Below are 23633 nucleotides of genomic sequence, written 5' to 3' on the forward strand. Positions count from 1 at the left end.
AACCTTGGATGCATCAACCTGCCAAAGCTTGAACAGCTGACTTGGGTTTAGCGTTGTCGCTCAAGCTTCACATCTCAAAAAGATTTGAAGGCATTGACAAGAACAATGGTGGTTTCCTTCTCTTCTATTTGGAGTGTCGGCAACAATCCTCGTCTGTCCGTGCCGACCATTAGCGTGTGTCCATACGGAGAATCGATTCAGCCATTAAGCCTGCGGACTACGTTCTTTGGTCATCTTTGGTAGATGTCTCAGACATGGGCGAAGAAGGGTTGTCGAGGATTGGATCTTCCTTCTCTGCGCTCTGTAATCTGACCCTGCAAAGTAACTTTTTATCTTGGGAGCTTGAATGGGCATGCTTTAGGTGAAGAATGGAAAGACTTACTTTCGGAGTGGTGCTCTTCTTGGTCACCTTCCTTCTCCTTCTCTTCCCTTTGATGGTAGGCGAGAGCTTCTCAGGTGGTGGAGGCGATGCGATGAACAGCGCCACCTGTGCGAATGACACGAATGCCACGTGGGGTAAGACGTCGAGGTGGTGAAGCGAATGGTTTACGTGGGGTCCCCCAATCGAGTGGCTAATGGTTTTGACTTTGGGCCCCGCTTAGCGTGTGGTGCCCACGTGGAGGCTTCGAGTGCTATCCTGCGCTAACCCTCCCAGCGTCTCGTAGCCGCAGATCCGAACGCCTATATAAAGCCCAACCGACTCAGCGAAGCGCCATTTCCAGTTCCAAACCAACAACGTCTATTACAGTCGCGACGAGGACGACGACGAGAGCGGCCATCGGAGGGGAAGTCGAAGAAGATCCCCAATGCGAACTCGATTCCTCGACACCGATTACTTCTCCTCCCGATCTCCGATAGAAACCCTAAGGCGCTTCCAGTTCTTCCCCCTTCCTCCACCTCCTCTTCCCCCTCTCCTTCCCGATCCTTCCCTCGGCGTCCAGATCCCCTTCTCGGATCTCGATCTAGACCTGCGGATCCCTTTGGACATCGATCTGTTCCCAATCGAGAATGCCCGATCTCAGTTTCTCTCGGATGTCATTCCCAAGATCCATCCCGACGCAGATCACCGGAGCTCCCTTCGTATCGCCCCTCGGAAGCGGAGACTGGTCTCTCCACTGCCAGAAATCGACGACCCTGAGGTAAATCAGCTCCTTCTTTTTTTTCTTGTTTGAGTTTATTCATTTTCATTTCACGTGTTGTTTTCATTCATGCCGCAGAAGAAGAGCGGAGCTGCGTGTCACTATGAAGATGACCAAAAAGGTTGGGGCAGTTCTAGATCTGGTGCGACTGATGCTGACGTTTCAGACGTGGGTCATTGTGTTTGCTTAGTTTCTTGCATTGGTTTCCTCTTGTTAAATTTGGTTTGGCCATTTCTAGTGTGCTATTGCTTGCAGGAAGTATCAATTCTCATCCAGGGAGAAAAGGATGTGGACGAGTGTTTAGATTTGAGGTCTAGTGTTTTTGTTGCTAAAGATCTAGAGGTAGAATTATTAAGTGTGCTTTTTTAGTTTTTATGTAGATAAGGGTTGTTTATTTATTTTGATTGTTCAAAATACAAGAATTTCTGTATCTCGATTTCATATCATTAGGGTAACGAGTTACTGAAGGAACACCTGTTTGAGATAGTTGAGTTGGATCTACCACTGGTAAGAACTTTGAGTATATTTGAAAGAGCAGTCACTGGTTCCTTTTTTACTGTTCTGCAATTTTTTTCTCACAATCTTCTAGCTTTTTTTGTAATTGGTTTATCAGGGAGAGTCCATGGGCTCCTCCAAAACAGAGGAATCTGGAATTTATTTCAAGATTCCAGACATCACAATACCTCTGGTATGATGAAACCATTTCATTTTAACAACATTATGCTGTATGTTTTCTGCTATTCTGTTTTCTCTATGCTCATTTTTGCTGTCGGATTTCCAAGTACTAATGCTGAAATTTGTGGTTTAATATTTGGCAAGGCAAAGTCAACATGTTACTGGAAAACAACATCACATCCCAAAATCTAAGGTTGTTGGCCAAAAGTCAATGTGTACTATCTGGGAAAATTTCTTTCAAAGATTTTCCATGCACATCAGAGAAAAGATCAATTTGTTGATGTTTCCTCTGATTAGCACGTTTTGCATAAACTTTTAGGAAATGATGACTGCTTCATCCATTCGACAATATCTCCATAAGAATCTAGATCTATAACATTAACCTTTTATTTGAGAATGAATTAATTATACGATAGCTTATGAATGAAAGCCTAATTTGATTGATATCTCAATCTCATGATTTAAGATAAAATTTTAGTTTGTGAAATTCAATAATCATCTTAGATTCTTAAGTAATTGGTAAATTGTATCACATTCATGTGGTTTCTGAGAATTTATTTGACTGTACCAACCACTTTAGTGTTAGATTTTCACTTGTCCTTGAAAAATAAATAGTGATGAAGCTGCAATATACTTGTATGCAAAGGGAATGATGGTTGCTAGAATGTTACATTGAAGCACTTTACTCATCATATTGGCAACTTATATCTATATAACATACTATAACCCACCAGAAAAGAGTGACAATCTACGTTGCAGTTTGTTATTTGTTTATAACCATTGATGTTGAACATGTCCATTCTGTCAAGTTCGTGGAAATTTTACACTAGTAAATCCAAATATGGCTGTCAGTCGTCTTTAAAAAAGGAAAACAATACATACACTGAAATTTTTATGATTTATAATCCGATGCATGTCTTCTTGGAGAATTGCTGTGTTTTTCTTGTTATACAAATATATGCTTCTTTGTAGGATAGTCTCGACATTGATGTTGAAGTTACAGTCATATATCCCCATAAGGTTGCTAAGTCAACTTATTTAGTGGACGACATCCATGCCAAATCTGACAAAGAAGAATTCTCTCCTCTCAAAGTTAATTGTTCTTCCGTAGACAGGACACTGGATCATAATATGATATTACCTCAACTAGAAGTCCATGAGCACTATTTGGACCCTGACGCTGGTATTGCCAATGCAGAAGTTCTCAGTTATATGCTTCCACTTTTTGAAGCTTGTGATGGGCATCAAGTTGACAAGTTGGCGATTAATGCAAATGAGTTTTTGGAATCTAATAGTGTAGACATAATGGAACATATTTCAGAAGACACTTCAATGGACTACTTCCCTGAAGAGAAACCTATGTCTCTCAGCTCCATACTAGATATGAATGTCATAAATCTCGGTGATATTATGCTCCTTGAAAGAGGTTCAGTAATCTATTGTGTTGCAGCTAATGGAGATTATTCTCACATGCCATGCTCTGTACATTATCAGGAAATTCAAAATTTTGATTTTCCTTCAGATGATGTCTTGCAAATTGTTGTCAATTCACAACAAGCAAAGACCCTGGATATGACTGAGCTAATGGTCATAGATGATATGGATTTTGCTGGGGGCCTGTATCAATCTTTTGTCTGTACTGAGCTGGCTCTGATTGATGATACATTCAAATCACTACCTACTCCTATCCTTTGTGATGATAAAGCAATAAAATCAGTGAGCATGGTCGTTGAGGAGTTACTTCATGCTCTGAAACCTCATTCTCTGTCTGCAAGTGATGGAATATATTTAGATTGGCATCCTTTGCTAGAAGGGGCATGCAACCGTGAAATTTGCTTTACATATATGAATATGCTACATAATGTAAGTAGTTGCAGTACAACTTCTGATCTTCAAACTGACATTGCAGAAAATGCAGCCATTGATATTGATTTTTTTGATGATTTTCTGGAGAATGTAGACACACTACAGTGTGAGGAATTACCTACAGAACTTCATAGGAATATTCCCCATATTACTTATTCATCTTCAAAACCTGAAAGCACTCAGATGCCAAACAATGGAAAATTCGAGGAAAATGCAGAAAGGAAAGTTAACATTATTACACAAAAGACTTCGTTTTTGTCTGAGTCAATGTCTCAATCTAATGATCTCAGCTTCTTCTTGGATGTGAGGAAAGGCACATCTATGGGAAACTATAAAGATGGAACTGTAAAATGTTCTGATAAGCATATTACAGCACCTATTGCTGTCTTGCAAGAGCCATCTATCCCATGTGGTATCCCTAAAGAGGTGTTTGCACAGTGGGTAATTGATGTGCATACTGTTTGCCTCTCTGACCATATTCTGGGCCTTATGGATCACATTAAGAAAAGTTATTTGGCCATCTTGGAGGAGAGCCCTTATTTGAAAGCAGACCTTGTGCACATTGCCAATGAATCTGAAACTTCTAGCCTTTCAAGGCAAAAACTATTAAATCTTATTATAAACAAAATTTCAAAACGGTGCACTTCAGACTCAAGTCATGAAGATCTTATGGCATATGTTGCACTATATGGTATTAAGCAGTTGTCATATTTCTTGTGCTTCTTTGGTGTCCATGCTGCTCATCTATATGTAAGCTATTTGGTTAGAAACATCAAAACAATGGCAGAAAGATTAAGATCACTTGAGGCCTTACTTGAAGATGAATGCTGGAAATCTGGTAAGCAATTAATTGATCCACATCCATCACTGTCTCTCATTGAAGGGCTACTTATGTCAAATATTCAGAATTCTGAGAAGATACTGATTGTAGCTGAGAGAGTATTTTGGTTGCCACTGACTTGGAAGCTGGCTTCAATGGGAATAAAATTACATGCTGTAAAGGCTAATTCTCTGCCCCCAAGTAATTTGGATGGAATAGACAGCACTGAATATGACAATTCTGTGTTGGAACATCTTCATCATTCAGATTGCTTACTGGTATCTTACGAGTAAGATTTCATTACTATAAGTGTAGGAATTTTTGTCTTCAATGCTATTATATTGAATGTAATACTGTTTTTTGTTTTTGTCTTTTGCTTTTGATTTACTTAAGTTGTCTCTAGTGTTTAAATGCCTTTTGCTATGATAACTAATTTTTTGTGCTACACCTAACAAATAAATATTCTTTTCTTGAATTTTTTTTTATATTCTTGAACTTGCTTTCATCTTATTAAACAGTCATCAATCAGAAAGCAAGTTTGCAAAATGCTCTTGTCAATGTGGAGTTTTGGAGGGTGTATGTAATCTTACTTCTGCAAGCATATAGGCTATTTCTTTGTACTGATTCAATATTTTGGTAATTAGAGAATAAAAGGTCAACTTCTTTTAGGTTTCTTTGGTGTGTGATTACGGAAGCTGAGACAAGGGACATTGTTAGAGATTATTTTTTCCTTAATGTTTATACTTTATAGTACGTGTTTTTTTTTCTCACTCCTTTTCTTCTTCCCTTTTTGTAGTCTTTCATTAATGGGAGACCTAGTGCACAAGACACCCATCATTATGGGGGGTTTGAGGGACAATACATACAACCTAGATTGCAATAGGCAATCTTACTATAGCACCATGGCTCTGAACTATATGGGCTTTGGGGAGGATCAATATATGCAGCCTTACTCCTATAATAGTATAATTAAAGATGATATTTTAATGACTCGAATCTTTGTCACCTAGTGCACAAGGTGCCTACCAATATAAGGCCCTAGAAGGAATAACATATACAACCTTAATCCTGTTATCCGAGAGTTTGTTTTCATAACTCGAAGCTTGGTCATCTAAATTGCAAAAGAGCAATCTCACCAAGGCTCACTCTCTGGTGCACAAGGCTTTCAAGTTTCAACAATATGAGGTTTGCGAGAGCCTATGTATGCAGCCTACCCCTATAATAATATAATTAAAGATGTTATTTCAATGACTTGAATCCTGGTCACCCATATCTCAAAGAAACAATTTTACCTTTGCAGCCTTCTTTTATCTTTTAACTAATTTTGATCAGGAAAACCTACAATGTGATAATTCTTTCCTGATCGATCCTATTATGATAGAAACACTATTTGCAGTATAGTTTCGTACAAAATAGTAAAATTGTTCTAATTCATTTTATACTTCTGTGATTTATGCTATTGAATGAATTTATTGGGTCATTCTTCTAGCATTTTGGATTTAGCATTTAATTGTCTAGGGGTATCAGTAATGTGAATTCTGATGTATAGGTCATAGTTTAACCTGAGTTAACAGTATATTTCTCTGTGGAAACCAAATTTTCTTCAACTGTATAGAATCAATTAATTATATGTTCTTTAGGCCTTTATTAACAATGTGATTGAATTTGTCTTCAGCAGCTAAAGTGCTTGTGAAGCATGTGACATCCATCCGATGGTCTCAAAAAAAGGCCATTCCAAACCTTTGTATGCACAATATGATTTAGAGAATACCATTATGCTATCTTCATTGATAGATCACTGATTGTTCTAAATAGATGGAGAGAGTCCACTAGTTGTCGATTTAAACTCCTCTCGTAGAGACACTAGATTTCCCATGTTTCCTATCACTGATATGCCAAAACATTGTTTTATATCTAAAAAATATGCGGAAAATGCTAGAAGTTGAACATGGGTCTGTGTGATATATATCCTATTGAATTAGTAGAATATCTTTTAAAGTTGTGCTTATGTCAAGTGCAAATTACAGTAGTTAATTATAACCATTTTGTTACCTTACTGCTTGCATGGGAAAGTTTTCATATTATGGCCATTTTGCTTCATCTTGTATATGCAAAAGATTTTCACAAAATGTCTTCTCTTCCATTTACAAGGAATGTTTCTACTTCTTTTCCTTTCAACAACTTCAGCGTCATCTTGGAATACGGAGGTCCATATGCATCATCTAGATTGTCTTCTCTACATCCTAAATCAGATGCTCTACCTCAAGTACACTTCATCCATGTAAAAATTGAGAATCATCTCACTCCTATTGTACTTTGTGAAGGCTTTCATGCATGCAGTCATCCTGGATCTACAAGGGTAATTTAATCTGTCTGATTTACCTGCTTTTGTTATCAGCTCTTGCAACCATTATGTTTCCATGGTATGCTCCCAATTTATTTCTTTCTGATACAAAGCTAGCCCTTGTATAATTATGTAATTTCGGAATTATTTCCTGGCTTATGGTCCCACCATTCTCTCTCTCTCTTCCTCTCTCTTCTTTTTCTTTGTTTGCATGTGTATGTGAATGTCTATGAAGTTGATGCTATTAGCATGGATGCAAGTGTGTAAACTTGCCCGCGTGATGATGACTGATGCGTGTGCTTATGCATGCATGTGTCTCCTAAGGATTGTTTTCTTGGGGCAGCTAGTTTTGTCGCATATGCATATGTCATATCCTGGGTTTTTTTTTTTTATATATATTTTCACACAGGCCAAATAAATAAACATCACTTTATTCATCACCTATAACCATTTATTATAATTCATTTATTCATCAAATTATAAATAGAAAAGTAAACATAGTGATGTTAACTTCAAGAGTCATCCAAGTGGCTCTACCTAACGGTAGAGGAAGGTCCGCTCTCCACTGGAATCCGATTTAGTACTAGAGGGAGGCTGCTCTGAAAATAAAAAACAAAGAAAATTCAGCAACGCTGAGTAGGAACCCCAAAAGTCAAATTAAGATAAATACATGACCAAAATTCAATCAATCATCCCATTGGCGTATATCAAGTACCCGAAGGAGCACTCCCCCAACAGCGGATGGAGAGGCTTTATCCTACGGGATGAGTTTGTGTTCTCCCAATAGTGGATGGAGGCAAACTTATATCACACTCCCAACAGCGGATGGAGTGGTGTCCTACACCCGCCAAAGTGGGGACACGTTCCTCCCAACAGCGGATGGAGGAACCGTCCAGCCGTCACGTCTGACGGCCCGCTAATCCCCGAAGGGAATCGCCCTACCTGCTCTCGGCAGGAATATAATCTCACACTGGTCATACTCATTTCGGGATGAAATAACATATTTAAAACATCTCTTTCAAAAATCATCAATATCAAATAATATAAATTAACCCTCAATTGACTTGAACTCTAGTTTAATCGATTCAATTGAACTCGATTTACTAGAGCCTAACTGAACTGATCTCTAATCCTTATTTAACTGGTCTGGAACCACCCTAGACTAGTATAATTTAGACTAGATTAAGTTCAATTTAGGTTAAACTAACTTGAATAAGTCAATCAATTCGGAATCACCCTGAATTGATCTAGACTAATCAAGTCTAGTTTAATTCAATCAATATTTGGGCTCAAGTTCAACAATAATATTGGGTTAGATTGAACCAGTCCATCTACTGGTCATGTGCATTATTATACATGATTGAGCATGCATTACATAAAACTAACCCAGCCTTGACCCATGGACTAGTCATAGCATATACCCATTAACAACATAAATGAAAACATAATAATGCATTAAAAGATAGATGAGGAGAAAAACTTTAATACAAAGAAATAACATTCTCAATTTGACTAGAAATCATAAGACATTAAAAGAGGGACTAGGAGATAAGTTTTAACACAAGGAAATAGCTTTCTAAATTCAAATAAAAATCATGTTTTCAACACATAAAATTTCAACATATTCTAGTCATATTTTAAATCATTCAAAATAATATATTTTAAATTTCAGATCAAAGAATATCAAAAAAATGGATTTTAGATAACATATTCTAGTCTAACAAGTTTTTAATCCAAATAAGATTGAAGATAAACTGTAATACAGAAAATATATCATATAAAACATATATTTTTTTTAACATATTTAATTCTACAATAAAAACCTTAATCATGGGTCAAAGAATATTATGAAAACTTTAATTGATTATTTTAATATAAAAATTTGACATTTAAAGAATTAATAAACATTTTTCAAACTATAAAACTTTCAATATTTAAAGAATCAAAATAAAAGCTAAAACTTTTAAGAAAGGTAGGGAAACCTACCTCTTGTCAATAGGGTGTAACTCCTCGTTCTCTTGTCAACAAGGTGTAACTCCTCGTTCCTCCCGCTGCCAGGCTCGACTAGGTGAGGAACGAAGGAGAGAAATCCCTCCCTTTAAATAGGAGGTGGTGAGCCTCTATTAAGGGAAATAAATTTTAATTTTTGTATTTATTTAATATAAATTATTTCCATTTAATATACTAACAAATATGATATCATCATAGTTGGAATACTTACTAGTTATTTTCTTAATTCATATCAACAAACAAGGAAGTAGATTAAGATTTCCTTAAATTATAATAACAAGTAAGGAAAGAAAATCAATTCCTAACTTAAATATTTGATGTGATTACAGTATATTTCTACATAACATGCATCTGTGCATGCCAAATATACTTGTGGATGTGTGTGAATCATGTGCTTGAATTTATTGCTCAATTATGCAATGACCTTAATAGTTCTATACCATGTCCTGATCTCCATGAGTTAAACTGAAAAGACCATTGGCTAGACTTATTATTAGCTGTAAACAAAGGATAATAATGATCAATGATAAGTGGTGTCTGTACAAGAGGTTGGTTTTTAAGACTGCGTTCTGTCTCCAACAAACATATGTATACTGTCCAAATGAACTTTCTCAGATATCATTCTTACTGCTTAAAATCTTGTCAATAAATCCAGAACACTGAAACTCGCAAAACTGATATATATATATATATATATATGTGTGTGTGTGTGTGTGTGTATATATATATATATGTATATATGTATATATGTATATATATGTATATATGTATATGTATATATGTATATATATATGTATATATATACATAAATATATACATACATATACATAAATACATATATACATATATGCATACATACATATATATGTATGTATATATACATATGTATATATGTATATAGATACATATACATGTATACATACATATATATATATGTATGTATATATATATGCATATATATATATATATGTATGTATACAGCACCATCACCCAGTGTGAAGTGATCAATTTTGTTTTTGCCTTAGAGATGGACCCCAAATGTGAGTGAGGTGCATGTTGACATAGTTTCTCTCTCTCTCTCTCTCTCTCTCTCTCTCTCTCTCTATGTATGGTTGTGCATGCCTAATAGTTTCTGGAAACCTTGCAGATAATGTAGGCACAAAGATCTACTTTAGGTAAAATTGCTTTTCAAATGCATACTTTGTGCTTGCAGTAATGAACTCTCTTAAATTATTCTGTGGCAGACCATCTAATGGACTCTATACCAACTGTAAATTCCATGAAGTTTCTTGGGTATAAAAGTTTCTTTTTTCTGAATTCTTTCTAATAAATTGGCACGTTATTATTCTTGTATTTGGCTCAACATAACACCGTCATTCTTACAATGTGACTCATTGATATTGGTCTAGGAAGCTTTCTCACAGTTCATGCCCAGTGTGCAGCAGAGCTTAAACAACATAATAGAGACACTAAATTTTGTTCCTACAGAGGAGAAGAGTAAGTGTGGATCTTCAGAATCTGCAAATCAAATGGAATCCTCTTATGAAAATGAATCCATAAACATTCCTTCTTTCGTAAGATTAAAGAATGTGGACTCAGGGGCACCTTGCTTCCCTGACATAGTTGTCATTGTGAACACCCAAAGTTTTAAGAAGGAAATGCTTATCTCTCGAAGAACTTCGTACCAGAAAATCTTAGCAATGGAGAAAGCAGGTCTGCAAGTTGTGGAGCGAGATATAGATCTACCTTTGGACTTGATATTTAATGCTGCAGTTTGCTTAATATGGTATGAAGCTCAAAATTTTGTGGACAAGAAAGCAACCGGAGTAGAAGATTCATTTATAACAATGTTTGTGGAGAACATTGCAACTAGCACTCTCATGTCCCTTAGTTATTCTTTCAGTGCCTGCATACTGGTGAGCATGATATGTTCATCTGTGAAGTTTGATGTTCAACCATACCTGTTAAAAATTTATTACTTCTGCCTATTCTTGAAGTATGAAATTGCAGACCTTGTCTTGTTCTCCTTTAGACCTGGAAAGCTAATTAATGCTGAGATTACTGCACACTGAGAGCAAAATTATCTGAAAATTACTGCCAAGTCTTGCTTGCATTCTTTAATAATAAAATTATCTGAAAATTACTGCGCGACTTACTGCACACGAACTTCGCAAACACTCAAGCTACCAAGTCTGACAAATAATGCAAGTAAAGAACTTCCAGAAGTTGTGTAATTAATAAAATTATCTGAAAATTACTTCACTTCAGCTTATTAAAGTTCCATCAGAGAAGCTACGGATGCTGAATGGTGATGAAGTTAGAAGCATGCAGTTGATTCTTTTCATCATGTTTTCATCAATTTTAGTATTGTTTTAAAGCTCATATACTAATGTATGACTATTTCTAATGTGTTTGTGACTTTTAGTTTCTCATTTTATATCCACATTATTGAGTTTTACCTCTAAGAATGCCCAAAATGGCCATACCATATCAATGAGTCATTTCACTTACCACATAACAACCACTGAAAATTTAAGCTTAGGTTATACTTGCAAAGCTTTTCCGGTATGCCCCTTTAGTTATGTCTGTTTTACGATCTTCATGTAAAGTTCTTTGGTTGTTTGTGCTTTTCTAGATCTTTGAGGGTGAGAGCAGCTTCCTTGCTGCTATAATGGAGTCATCTGATGCACTTTATGCGGCAGCTGCCAGTCTTGATATGAATTTGCAACTATTTTGCTCACATGATGCTGATTCAACAGATGATATCATTCTGAGCTGCATTAGGTCTGCAACCAGGTCAGCTGGAGATCTGTATCCAGCAATGCCTGAATCAGAGTCCATTGGTGAATCATTCCTTACAAGATTTCCATCTATAAATCCACTCTCTGCTCACGTGATACTTTCATCTGGGGGTAGCCTTGTGGAATTTCTAGAATGGTCCAATGAACGCAGAATTCAAGCTGTTGGGAAATATCATGTTCCTGAAGAAAGCATTTCTCTTTTCAGTGCTTTGTGCAGATATGGGGAAGTTGGGGAATCTAAATCTGTTATGACGGAATCTTCCTCCATTGACTCGGATTTTAATAGCAGATTGTTGTCCTCACCTAGGAAAAAACGGAGACATGCCTGTCACACTTATTTGATGCCTTCTGGTGATTCTTTCCTTGCTGAGCCATTGAATCAAAATATTAGTACAATGGAAGAGCCTCCAGCATTCCAGCAATATCAATTAAGAAACTTCTCTAATATCCAGGAGAAAATGGGAAAGATCAAGAGCAATTATTATAGTGACATGCTGGGTAAAAGACCCAGTGGATCTACAGTGATTGATCATGATTTGAACAGCTTAGTTCGACACAGTTATATTAATAAGGATTTCATTGATGACATCAATCAACATGATTACAACTTTCTTGAAGAAAAATTCCCCTTGGCATCAGACAAATTTAGTTTCTTGGAGAAACCAGAATTAGGAATTGAACCAGCAGATAGAAGCTCCCATGCTGCAAGTCCACGAGGCCTTAGAATGAAAGGTCATTCTATTTTCCCATCCTCTACTGAGATCCACCATGATACGAACAAAAGGAGTTCTATGAAGGATCACTATCTGAGTTTCGATGATATGATGTTCAAACATGAACCTGTATGTTCCAGAAAGGACAATGTACTCATCAAAACCCAAGAATATCAGAAAGAAAAGTTCATGCAGGACCATAGGACAAATATTGTTGGTTTATCAGCTCAGGAAAAGGTTCCACCAGCTTATGGTGAGAACGAATTCTCAAATGCAACTCAACCATCAAGGTCTCAAGGGCAATGTTGGATTACTGATTTTCTTCATAGACTAAAGGAGAAGGGCAACGGGCAGCAACAAACCCTTCCAAAAAACCCTTGTTTTAATTGTAGAAGAACTTCTAATGTTAAAGATAGACCATCTAGGAGTCAAAGCCCTTCTGTTATTGATACTTACAGGTATCAAGGGAGTAACCAGACGAGGAACACAACCAAGAATAAATGGAGAAAGGACGCTAAGAGACCATCAATTTCAAATAAAAGGGAATGCAAGGAATCATCCTTCATTACTAGAACATGGACCCCCATTGACAAGAGAGCCAGACAGGTATGTATCTAAAACCATCAATTAACTTGCTTTCTTTGTGCACATAAAAATAATCTCACGTGAAAGAAATTTCTGCAGAATCTTTCTTTCACAAAAAATGGAAACGAAAAACAGAGCAAGCTGGTCTGGAGAAACAGAAACAGCCCAAATGTAGGTTGTAGTATTAGGAAAAGATGCCGAGATGACCGGTGAATTAGCTTGCTACATTATTGTGATACAGCTGTGAAGACTCTGAGAATGACCTCTGTTTGCTTGTAATTTCTTTTTTTTTTCTTCTTAATTTGGATTAGAAATTTCTTCACAAGTTATGGCATAGACATGATACTGTCTAGCATCAGCCACCAAAAGTTGGTGGTCTGAGGACTGGAAATCTGACTTCTCTCCCTCGTTGCTAGAGGCATATCTCTTATATTTTTAAGGGATTATATATCTCCTTATCCAAGAATTGATTCCAAGTGAGCAAGTCATGTGTGATCGAATAGTAGTGCAGTATACACTTTCTTTAGATAAGCTTTAGCTTCAGTTTTATGTTACCTCAGAGGTGTCTCTACAGCGTTTATTCTTTCAACAAAGGGAAGTGCGCTAATTGATCCAGAATTGTAGCTTTATTTCAACTTATCGGTCGTATGATTGATTGTTGACATGGGCCGTTTTCTTTCTCTTGGAAATTTTCCTCAGAATATATCTTCTTTACTCCTGTAACTTAACTGCAGTTGGTTCTGCTTTCTTTAATTACCGACATTTCAGCCAACACTGCAATTACTACACTGTAGTTTGTTGGTACCAGAAACGAAGATTTGCATCGACTTCCATCCGCTTTTAGCTGTGTCGGACATTCTGAGCTTTCAGGTGAATACTTACTGTTTTTGATTAAATGGAATGTTCGAGCTGTCTTGAACTTATATTGTTGCAGTTTATAGTTTGTAGAGATAAACGTTCTCTTCTCCATATAAGAATTGGGCTGGGAGACACGACGAGTTTAGCTTTCTGATAGAGGTTGCCGTTATATTGGTTTCGATGGTTTCTCTCTCTTCCCGCACATGTTTGTTCTTTTTTCCGAGTTAATTTTTTAGAAGACAAACACCGTGGTGCAACCACCATTTCCTCTTATAGGAAAAACAAATAGTTTTTTAATATTTAGTGCAAGAATGTTTGACGACGGATGAAATTAGGTGGAAAAATAAGTTGTTTAAGACCGTCAGGTGACAAATTTCTCCGATCTTCCTCTCAGACACAGAATACACGGGTATGTGGCAGTTTAGAGCCACGTGACGCAGATGAGGTGGATCTCTACGTTCCCTCCAACAGCAACGGAGAACGGACGGTCCGATCTCTATCCGCTCCTGGAATCATCAGATGAACGCTGCAAGATCGACGGAGGCGTGACGACGTCATTAGGCGGACGGGGTTCTCTCGGCCTTATCATAGGATTTCCTCCTCGCGACGACTCATCCTGGCACGAGGACAGAGCAGAGGACGCGGTAGTTGGAGAAGAAGTGAAGAAGATGGCTGGTTTCCCGTCGGTGAAGGCCGCTCCGTTCACGTACGCATCGCACGCGCTGGCACTGGCCTCGGCGGCGATGGTGCTCGTCTGGTGCGTCCACTTCCGTGGCGGCCTCGCCTTCGAGTCCTCCAACAAATCCCTCATCTTCAACGTACGCTATCCTTCCTCTCATGTTCTCGTCACTTCCTCTCATGTTGGGAATTCCTTCTACAATCAATTCTTTCCTTTTTTTTTTTTTTTGTTCGTCTGTTGCTGTCAGCGCCCACCTGTTCATTCTAGAAATCAATAGAAGTCGTGGCGTATTCTGTTAGTTCCTATCTGGTGATGATTTTGATCGATTAATTCTAGAAATCAATTGTAGCCCGTTTTAATCTTAGGAAGGAAAGCAAAAACTATTTTCGCCCCTTTGTTAATTGGTTAGAAATTTCTTTTTCCTTCTATATTTGTTCTTTGTGATCTTATTTTGATAGTTTATCCAGTTCTTTTCGATTAACAAATCATAACGATGGTGTTTTATTTTCTTTTTCTTTACAGCTACTGTATATATTGATGTGGTTTCAGACACAGATTCTGCTTAACAACGAGAAATCGTACTATAGACCTATATTTCTAAGGCTCAAGGGTATGAGAGTAGTTGAACCCTAATAATGATCGCTCTGCAATAACCATGTCTGGCCAATTAGTTATAGAAAACTGTTTCTGCTAAAAAAACAATGTTGATTCCAGGCTATTAGCTTATAAAATAAACCTTATTGCTCTGTGTTGCTCCACAACATACATATTAAAATCTCCAGGGATGTGGGCATTGAGAAAATGAACTTATTTTTTATACACAAAGTAGAGGGTACAAAATCTCCATACGTTTCCTCCCTCAATCAAATGTTCTTTATTGACTACATAAATCAAGATGTTGATGTATTTAATCGTGGAAGAACAAATTGTTTTGAAGGTTTAATTGCCAAATTTTGTCCGAATCTCAGCCATAACAGCCAATTGCAGAGCAGTTAATGTCATGCTTTCATCCAACTGGTAAATTTGATCTGTTTTTGGGCCTTGATCAATGTTAAGAATGATATCTATTCATGTCCAGATTCATCCAGTTCTTATGCTGATTGGTTTTATCATCATCGGGAGTGAAGGTAAGTCAGGTCAAAACAATTGTGCAAGTGTTATTTATGTTGTTGGACATGATATATATTGGTTCACCTACCTCTTGACTGTTTTACAGCTATAATGAGCTATAAAACTCTGCCATGGAATCACGAAGTGAATAAAATTGTCCATTTCACTCTTCATGCAATTGCTCTTGTACTTGGTGCTGTGGGTATTTATGCTGCCTTCAAGTTCCACAATGAAAGCGGAATAGATAATCTGTACAGCTTGCATTCTTGGGTTGGGCTTGGGACAATCAGTCTATATGGTATTCAGGTAAACATCTTGAACTACATTTATTGAATCTTTGGTCCGCATTACTATTTTAGCTCCCTGTGTTTTTAGTTAAACAAGAGTATAAGTTCAGTGTTTGTTAACAATTGGTATAGATCATTGCTCTCTGTGCTCACTTAATCTTAAGAGAGAGAGGGAGGTCAAAGGTAGTGTTTAATGCATGAGATAAATGATATATGAAAGTGATCAAATACAGCTTTTGTTGTTTATAAATTTTTTGGAGGAATTTCTCACGGAAAAGATGGAAGATGAACCAATTATTTATTTGATGTTGTAGGCGATCATTAGGAGATAACAAGGATAGTCTGTGTATGTTAGTTAGTACAACCTAACAAAGATTATTGAAGTAGATGGAAATAGTGTGAAGTAATGACTAGCTTAATTTTATTGATAGTGTATATAAATTTATATACACAAAGAGAGATTACAAAATATGGTAATTACATGATTTTCTCAATCAATAATATATATATATAATATTCACTAAATCATTTCATGATTTAGAAGATCATGTTGAGATTATGATATTTATTATTGATAGAATCATGATAATATGTTATCATAAATTTTATAATTTAGAATCATGAAAACATGATATCAAAGTTATTGAGAGGATCATGATAATCTTATCATGTTTTATGAAAGGTAGTGTTTAATGCATGAGATAAATGATATATGAAAGTGGTCAAATACAACTTTTGTAGTTTACAAATTTTTTGGAGGAATTTCTCACAGAAATGATGGAAGATTATTTATTTGATGTTGTTGGCTTTAGGAGATAATAAGGATAGTCGTGATGTTGCTACAACCTAACAAAAATTACTGAAGTAGATGGAAATAGTGTGAAGTAATGACTAGCTTAATTTTATTGATAGTGTATATGAATTTATAAACATAAAGAGAGATTATAAAATATGGTAATTACATGATTTTCTCAATCAATAATATATATATAATATTTACTAAATCATTTTATGATTTAGAAGATCACATTGAGATTATGATCTTTATTATTGATAGAATCATGATAATATGTTATCATAAATTCTATGATTTAGAATCATGATAAAAATGGTATCAAAATTATTGAGAGGATCATGATAATCTTATCATGATTTATGAAAGATAGTATTTAATCATGAGATAAATGATATATGAAAGTGGTCAAATAGTAGTTTATAATTTTTTTTAGAGGAATTTCATACAGAAATGTTGGAAGATGAACTAATTATTTATTTGATGTTGTAGGCTTTAGGAGATAACAAGGATAGTTGTGTCCGTTCGTTAGTACAACGTAACAAAAATTACTGAAGTAGATGGAAATAATGTGAAGTAATTACTAGCTTAATTTTATTGATAATGTATATGAATTTATATACATAAAGAAAGATTATAAAATATGGTAGTTACATGATTTTCTCAATCAATAATATATATAATATTCACTAAATCATTTTGAAGATCGCGTTGAGATTATGTTCTTTATTATTGATAGAATCATAATAATATGTTATCATAAATTCTATGATTTAGAATCATGATAACTGGTATCAAAATTATTAAGAGGATCATGATAATCTTATCATGATTTATGAAAGATAATATTTAATGCATGAGATAAATGATATATGAAAGTGGTCAAATACAACTTTTTGTAGTTTACAAATTTTTTAGAGGAATTTCTCACATAAATGATGGAAGATGAATTGATTATTTATTAGGAGATAACAAGGATAGTCGTGTATGTTAGTTAGTATAACGTAACAAAAATTATTGAAGTAGATGAAAATAGTGTTAAGTAATGACTATCTTAATTTTGTTGATAGTGTATATGAATTTATATACACAAAGAGATATTACAAAATATGATAATTACACAATTTTCTCAATCAATAATATATATAATATTCACTAAATCATTTTAAAGATCATGTTGAGATTATGATATTTATTATTGATAGAATCATGATAATATATTATCATAAATTCTATAATTTATAATCATGATAGCATGGTATCAAAATTATTGAGAGGATCATGATAATCTTATCATGATTTATGAAAGGTAGTATTTAATGCATAAGATGGAAGTGGTCAAATATAACTTTTGTAGTTTACAATTTTTTTAGAGGAATTTCTCATGGAAATGATAGAAGATGAATTGATTATTTATTTGATGTTGTAGGCTTTAGGAGATTACAAGGATAGTCATGTATGTTAGTTAGTACAGCATAACAAAAATTACTGAAGTAGATAGAAATAGTGTGAAGTAATGATTGGTTTAATTTTATTGATAGTGTATATGAATTTATATACACAAAGAGAGATTACAAAATATGGTAACTACATGATTTTCTCAATTAATAATATATATAATATTCACTAAATCATTTTGAAGATCATGTTGAGATTATAATCTTTATTATTGATAGAATCATAATAATATGTTATCATAAATTCTATGATTTAGAATCATGATAACTTGGTATCAAAATTATTGAGAGGATCATGAGAATCTTATCATGATTTATTTTTCTTGATAATATCTTTCCTAATATGCCCTCACAAGATGGTGCTCCCATCAGAGACACCGATCTTGGACCAAAGTAGATGGAATTGCTGGCGAGACAAAAGCTTATTAAGAACATATGCAAGTTGATCAGAAGATGAGGATGAGACATGAGAGACACGTAGCTCACCATTTTAAATCTTGTCACGAACAAAGTGAAAGTCGAAAGCTATATACTTCATTCGAGAGTGAAATACAAGATTAGCACATATATATGTTGCCCTTATATTATCATAATATATAGATGAAGGATAAGAGATTGTCACAAATAGTTCATGTAGTAATGATTGAATCCAACAAAGTTCAATAGTTGTAGAAGCAATTATTCGATATTCAGCCTCCATAGAAAATCTTGCAATAGAGCATTATTTCTTGGAACTTTAAGAGATTAGATCGTGACCAAGAAATACGATATAAGCACTAATATATGTCTTGTTATCCTTATTACTTACCCCGTCGGCATTTGAAATTGCATGAAGTATAGAGGAGAGTCCTTTCAAAGAAATAAGCCATGATCAATAGTGCCATTTAAGTATCGAAGAAGACATTTAACAATTGTCCAATGATTGAAAGTAAGCTTGTGCATAAATTGAGATAATTTATTCACTGCATATGTAATATCCGGACGAGTAAATGTCAAATACTGTAGACTCCCAACAACTTGACGATACTTAATGGCGTTACTGAGATTAGCATTATCAAATATGGTAAGAGGAACACTTGTAAAGATTGGCATAGTAACAATATTGGCTTCAAGCACTTTGGTACGATCAAGAAAGTCATGAATATACTTTTGCTGAGAAAGAAATAGATAATTTACTATGTGGATTTCTTGAACACCAAGAAATAACTAAGGGACCCAAGATCTTTGATAGAAAACTTATTTCTAAGCTGTTGAATAAACTAATTAATAATTACTAGTTTATTACTGGTAATAATTAAGTCATTCACATAAACTAGTAAAAATATTATTATACCTTCATGAGAATTAATGAATAACAAATTATCAGATTAAGAATTATGAAATTCAACTGAGACTAGATGTGTTCGAAGTTCATGGTACCAAGCATGAGGGGCCTGCTTGAGATCATAAAGAGCCTTGTGTAACTTACAAACATATTGAGGGAGATTGTAATCAATAAAGTCTAGAGGTTGCCTCATAAATACATCCTAAAAAATATGATCATGAAGAAATGCATTATTCACGTCCACCTGTCAAAGTCCTCAATTGTTAGACAAAGCAAGATATAAAATAATACGAATTGTTGTTGGCTTCACAACTAGGCTAAATGTGTTATAGTAATTGAGGCATGGACGTTGATGGGGTTGATATTTCGATCTAAACAGAAATGATAATATGCGATGACTCATGAATTTGGGGAACCCAATTAATAAAGTTATTGAAAGTTTGTCTAGGTAAATAAGAGTCAAGTGATTTATAAGGAAAAACAGATTCCACAAAATCAACATGACAAGAAATGAAAATTCTTTTGGTTGATGGATCAAAACATTTAAAGACACTTTAATTAATATAATATCTATGAAAGATAGATGGTTTTGATCAGGTTTCTAGTTAGTTATGGATGTAAGGTTTTAACCATGAATAACATAGATACCTAAAAACACATAATTTACTATAGTTAGGAGTGGATTTAAATAGTTTTTTAAATAGTGAATATGTTTAGAATCAGAGAGGGCATGCGATTAATAAGATAAGTTGTTATGGCAAATGCATAAAATTAAAATTGAAGAGGTAAGGAAGCTCAAGTAGTGTAAGACCAGTTTAGACGATGTGCTAATGACGATGTTCTGTGGTGCCATTATGTTCAAGAGTATGTGGAGGGGTAAGAAAATAAGAGATTCCATTGGTTTCAAAAAAGTTAGGAAGTTATTGAAATTCACCACCATTATAATAGTAAAATAAAATAATGGATCATTAAAAGAACTTTTTAACAATAAGTTTGAACTTCAGAAAAATAATGAATAATTCAGATTTTTACTTCATGGGAAATAACCATGAGATTGTATTGGTGAAGAACTCCAAACATCATAATATATAAGTTCAACAAGTGAATTACTTATGAGAGAGGATATAGAAAATGGAAGCTTGTGCATTTTATTGCATTTGCATGAGTTACACGAAAAAGGATGACAAGATGATGATGATAAATGTAAATTGTAAGAACGAACAATATAATTTAAAACCTTAAAATAAGGATACCCTAAGCGATTGTGTCATTCTTGAGATGGAGCCTTGATGGTGGCCAAAGCAAAGATGGATTTGGATGGTGCAATAGTTGGCCACTCATAAACTCTTATCTTTATTCAGTCCCTCCATAAGATGTGCCCCGGTGTTGAGATCCTTCACAATAAATGAAAAGGATAAGAATTCAATAAAAACATTATTAGAACATAATTTAGAGATAGATATTAGGTTCTATTTTATATCAGGAATACAAAAAACTTTAAAAAGTAAAAAAGAATTTTGAGGAAGAAGAAAGGCTTGTAGAACTAGTATAAGTTATTTGAAGACCTTTGCCATTATGTATCATGATATCATCTGAATCATCATAATTTGAATGAAGAGATAGATTATTCAAGTCAGACGTGACATGATGAGAAGCCTTAGAATCAATAAGCTAGTTTGATGAATGTTGAAAAGATTGAGCAGCAAAGTGAGCACGTGGTGGTGGTAATGAAAATTGAGTAGGAGGTGCAATAGGATATGTTGAATAAGATGTGTATGAAAGCCGGAACATCCATGGAATAGCAGCTTATAAGCGATGACATTTCCTAGCAACATGGTCTTACAAGTCATATATTTGACAAGTGACTCTGTTGTTGAATTGTTGTCCAGATTTATTGACACTTTTATTGTGATGTTGTTGCATGTTGCCTCCAGAATGATTGTTTGGATGATTGTCTTGCTAATTGTGGATCTTGCCTTTTTTGCTAGAATTAGTTTTATTAGCAAAATTGACAGTAATAGAAGTAGCATCAGAAGCTGGTGACTCTTGCTTAAGATAAGCTTCATAGTCAGAAAGCTTATTATAAAGTTCTTCAAAAGATATAGGACTAATGCAAACACGAATCACAGTCGAGATTTCCTTATATTTTAAACCAAGACCATTTAATACATGAAAAATGATCTCTTCACCATCAAGAGGTGCATTAGTCATTGGCTTGAGTTTTGATAGCTGCATGTAGTTAGAAATAGATTTTGTACCCTTAGAAAGTTTGAAGAGAGTTTCTTGAAGTTACATGAGGCGATCACGAGATTAATTGGCATACATTGTTGCAAGCTTGGACTACACTTCATAAGAGGATTTTGTATAGGCTATATAGGGAATGATTTAAGGAGAGAAAGAGGCAATGATAGTACTTCTAAGAAGATGATCTTGACAGATCCAAAAAGTGTATTTAGGATTAACAACTTCAAGATTATTCTCTTTAATCGTTTGCGGAGGGCAAATGATGGTGCCATCTACATAACCCATAAGATCATAGCTGATTAAAAGAAAATAAAATTGAGTATACCGAGAGGTATAGTTTGTGGATGTGAGTTTGAAAGGAGCTTGGACTACAACGTTAATGAAGACAAGAGTATTTTCAAGAATAAAAAAATTGGGGATGATATGAGATGAGTGACTAGTTGAAGAGGCATTATCGGCCTTGTCGAAACGTGGAGAAGAAAAGGACCCGGAGCCACTTACAAGAAAGAGAAGCTTGCTAGAACATAAAGCTCAATAGAAATTGCAATGATACCTTCAACCATGATAAAGGAGGAGGTACAAAGCAACAATAGCAAAGCATTACATGCTACCTTCAACCACGATGAAAGAAGAGGTACAAAGCAACAATAATAAAGAGAGGATCAAAAGAAAAAAGAACTCCTTGAAGCAATTGTGGCTGTGATACCATGTAAAATAATGACTAGTTTAATTTTATAGATAGTGTATATGAATTTATATACACAAGGAGAGATTACAAAATATGGTAATTATATGATTTTCTCAATCAATAACAAATATAAAATACTATCAAAATTTAGGAGATCATGATTTAGGAGATCACGTTCAGTTCATGATCATGATAACATACTATCAAAATTATTGAGAGGATTATGATAATCTTATCATGATTTATTTTTCTCAATAATATCTTTCCTAATAAATAGTACATAAATTTAAATACTTTTTGACAATTTTAATGGTATTGTCATTAGATTGATTAGAAATTGGCAACTTCATTTTTCTGCTGAAGAGTCTGCACTGCTGCTGGATTTAATATTAAAATATCTGCATTATCTTTCAGATTTATTTGTAGCTTGAATGTTACTTTATCTTTTAATTTCTTCCTTGCAGTGGATTCTCGGGTTTGTAACCTTCTTCTTTCCTGGTGCTCCACCCGCACTGAGAGGCAAATCTCTTCCTTGGCATGTATTATTTGGGCTGTTCGTCTACATTTTAGCTGTGGCCACTGCAGAGCTAGGCTTCCTGGAGAAACTCACTTTTCTGGAGAGTTCAGGCCTCTACAAGTATAGTTCAGAGGCCTTCTTGGTAAATTTCACTGCTCTTATTTTGATTTTTCTTGGAGCCTCAGTTGTGATATCTGTTATTGCTCCTGCTCGTGCTGATGCACCACGTGGTTACTCTGAAATATCAGAGAATTAGCAACATATATATATATATATATATATATATATATATATATATATATAGTTGCATATCACTGTTCCAAACTTCTAATAATTATCATATTTGACTGCCTTATTTCCTTGCAATAGATCTAGATGAGCATCTCACAGTTAGACCTTTTGCATGATACTTGTTTGTTAAATACTGCTGTTGTGAGTAGGGGAAAAGCTATAGCTCGCTGTGTGTATATAGTTGGTTGCCATGAATAATAAGACACTTTCTTTTGTTTGAGTTGGTTGCATAATTTCTGATGGATTCATAAAATACTTTATAAGCAAGATCATTTGCCTTGGTGTTATAACACATATCATAGACTTTTGACACCCAAACATGCCATCCTGAGCCCAAGCATTGTCCAATTTGCTTGAGAAAGCTTGACATAATCACAATAATAAATCCTGCAGTCAATATACATATAATTCAGTTATTGTTGTCAAGATATG

At 34.8% G+C, this 23633-nt stretch overlaps 2 protein-coding genes across 3 annotated transcripts; both read left to right on the top strand.

The window, feature by feature from the left end:
- Positions 1–736: 736 nt before the first annotated feature.
- LOC135636212 (protein SHORTAGE IN CHIASMATA 1 homolog) lies at positions 737–13437 on the top strand. 2 transcript variants are annotated; one of them, XM_065147837.1, is made up of 8 exons: positions 737–1139; positions 1218–1307; positions 1395–1827; positions 2787–4789; positions 6652–6859; positions 10264–10770; positions 11490–12974; positions 13053–13437. In XM_065147837.1, exons 3-8 carry the CDS (start codon positions 1762–1764, stop codon positions 13164–13166), a joined length of 4383 nt encoding a protein of 1460 aa, XP_065003909.1. In that variant the 5' UTR covers positions 737–1139; positions 1218–1307; positions 1395–1761; the 3' UTR covers positions 13167–13437. The 2 variants fall into 2 exon arrangements, with proteins under 2 accessions (XP_065003909.1, XP_065003908.1); XM_065147836.1 differs by having other exon boundaries at positions 1218–1827.
- Positions 13438–14223: 786 nt separating this feature from the next.
- LOC135635271 (probable ascorbate-specific transmembrane electron transporter 1) lies at positions 14224–23278 on the top strand. The gene is made up of 4 exons (XM_065146241.1): positions 14224–14629; positions 15569–15617; positions 15707–15906; positions 22858–23278. Exons 1-4 carry the CDS (start codon positions 14252–14254, stop codon positions 23164–23166), a joined length of 936 nt encoding a protein of 311 aa, XP_065002313.1. The 5' UTR covers positions 14224–14251; the 3' UTR covers positions 23167–23278.
- Positions 23279–23633: the final 355 nt, after the last annotated feature.

Source organism: Musa acuminata, chromosome BXJ3-4, assembly GCF_036884655.1.
Source record: "Musa acuminata AAA Group cultivar baxijiao chromosome BXJ3-4, Cavendish_Baxijiao_AAA, whole genome shotgun sequence".
NCBI classification, from domain to species: domain Eukaryota; kingdom Viridiplantae; phylum Streptophyta; class Magnoliopsida; order Zingiberales; family Musaceae; genus Musa; species Musa acuminata.

Coding starts and splice junctions, on each gene's coding strand:
- LOC135636212 (XM_065147836.1), top strand. CDS start 1,762: ATGGGCTCCTCCAAAACAGAGGAATCTGGAATTTATTTCAAGATTCCA. Junction 6,860..10,263: donor GTCATCCTGGATCTACAAGG/GTAATTTAATCT, acceptor ATATTGGTCTAG/GAAGCTTTCTCACAGTTCAT. Junction 10,771..11,489: donor CTTTCAGTGCCTGCATACTG/GTGAGCATGATA, acceptor GTGCTTTTCTAG/ATCTTTGAGGGTGAGAGCAG.
- LOC135635271 (XM_065146241.1), top strand. CDS start 14,252: ATGAGGTGGATCTCTACGTTCCCTCCAACAGCAACGGAGAACGGACGG. Junction 15,618..15,706: donor TATCATCATCGGGAGTGAAG/GTAAGTCAGGTC, acceptor ACTGTTTTACAG/CTATAATGAGCTATAAAACT. Junction 15,907..22,857: donor TCAGTCTATATGGTATTCAG/GTAAACATCTTG, acceptor TCTTCCTTGCAG/TGGATTCTCGGGTTTGTAAC.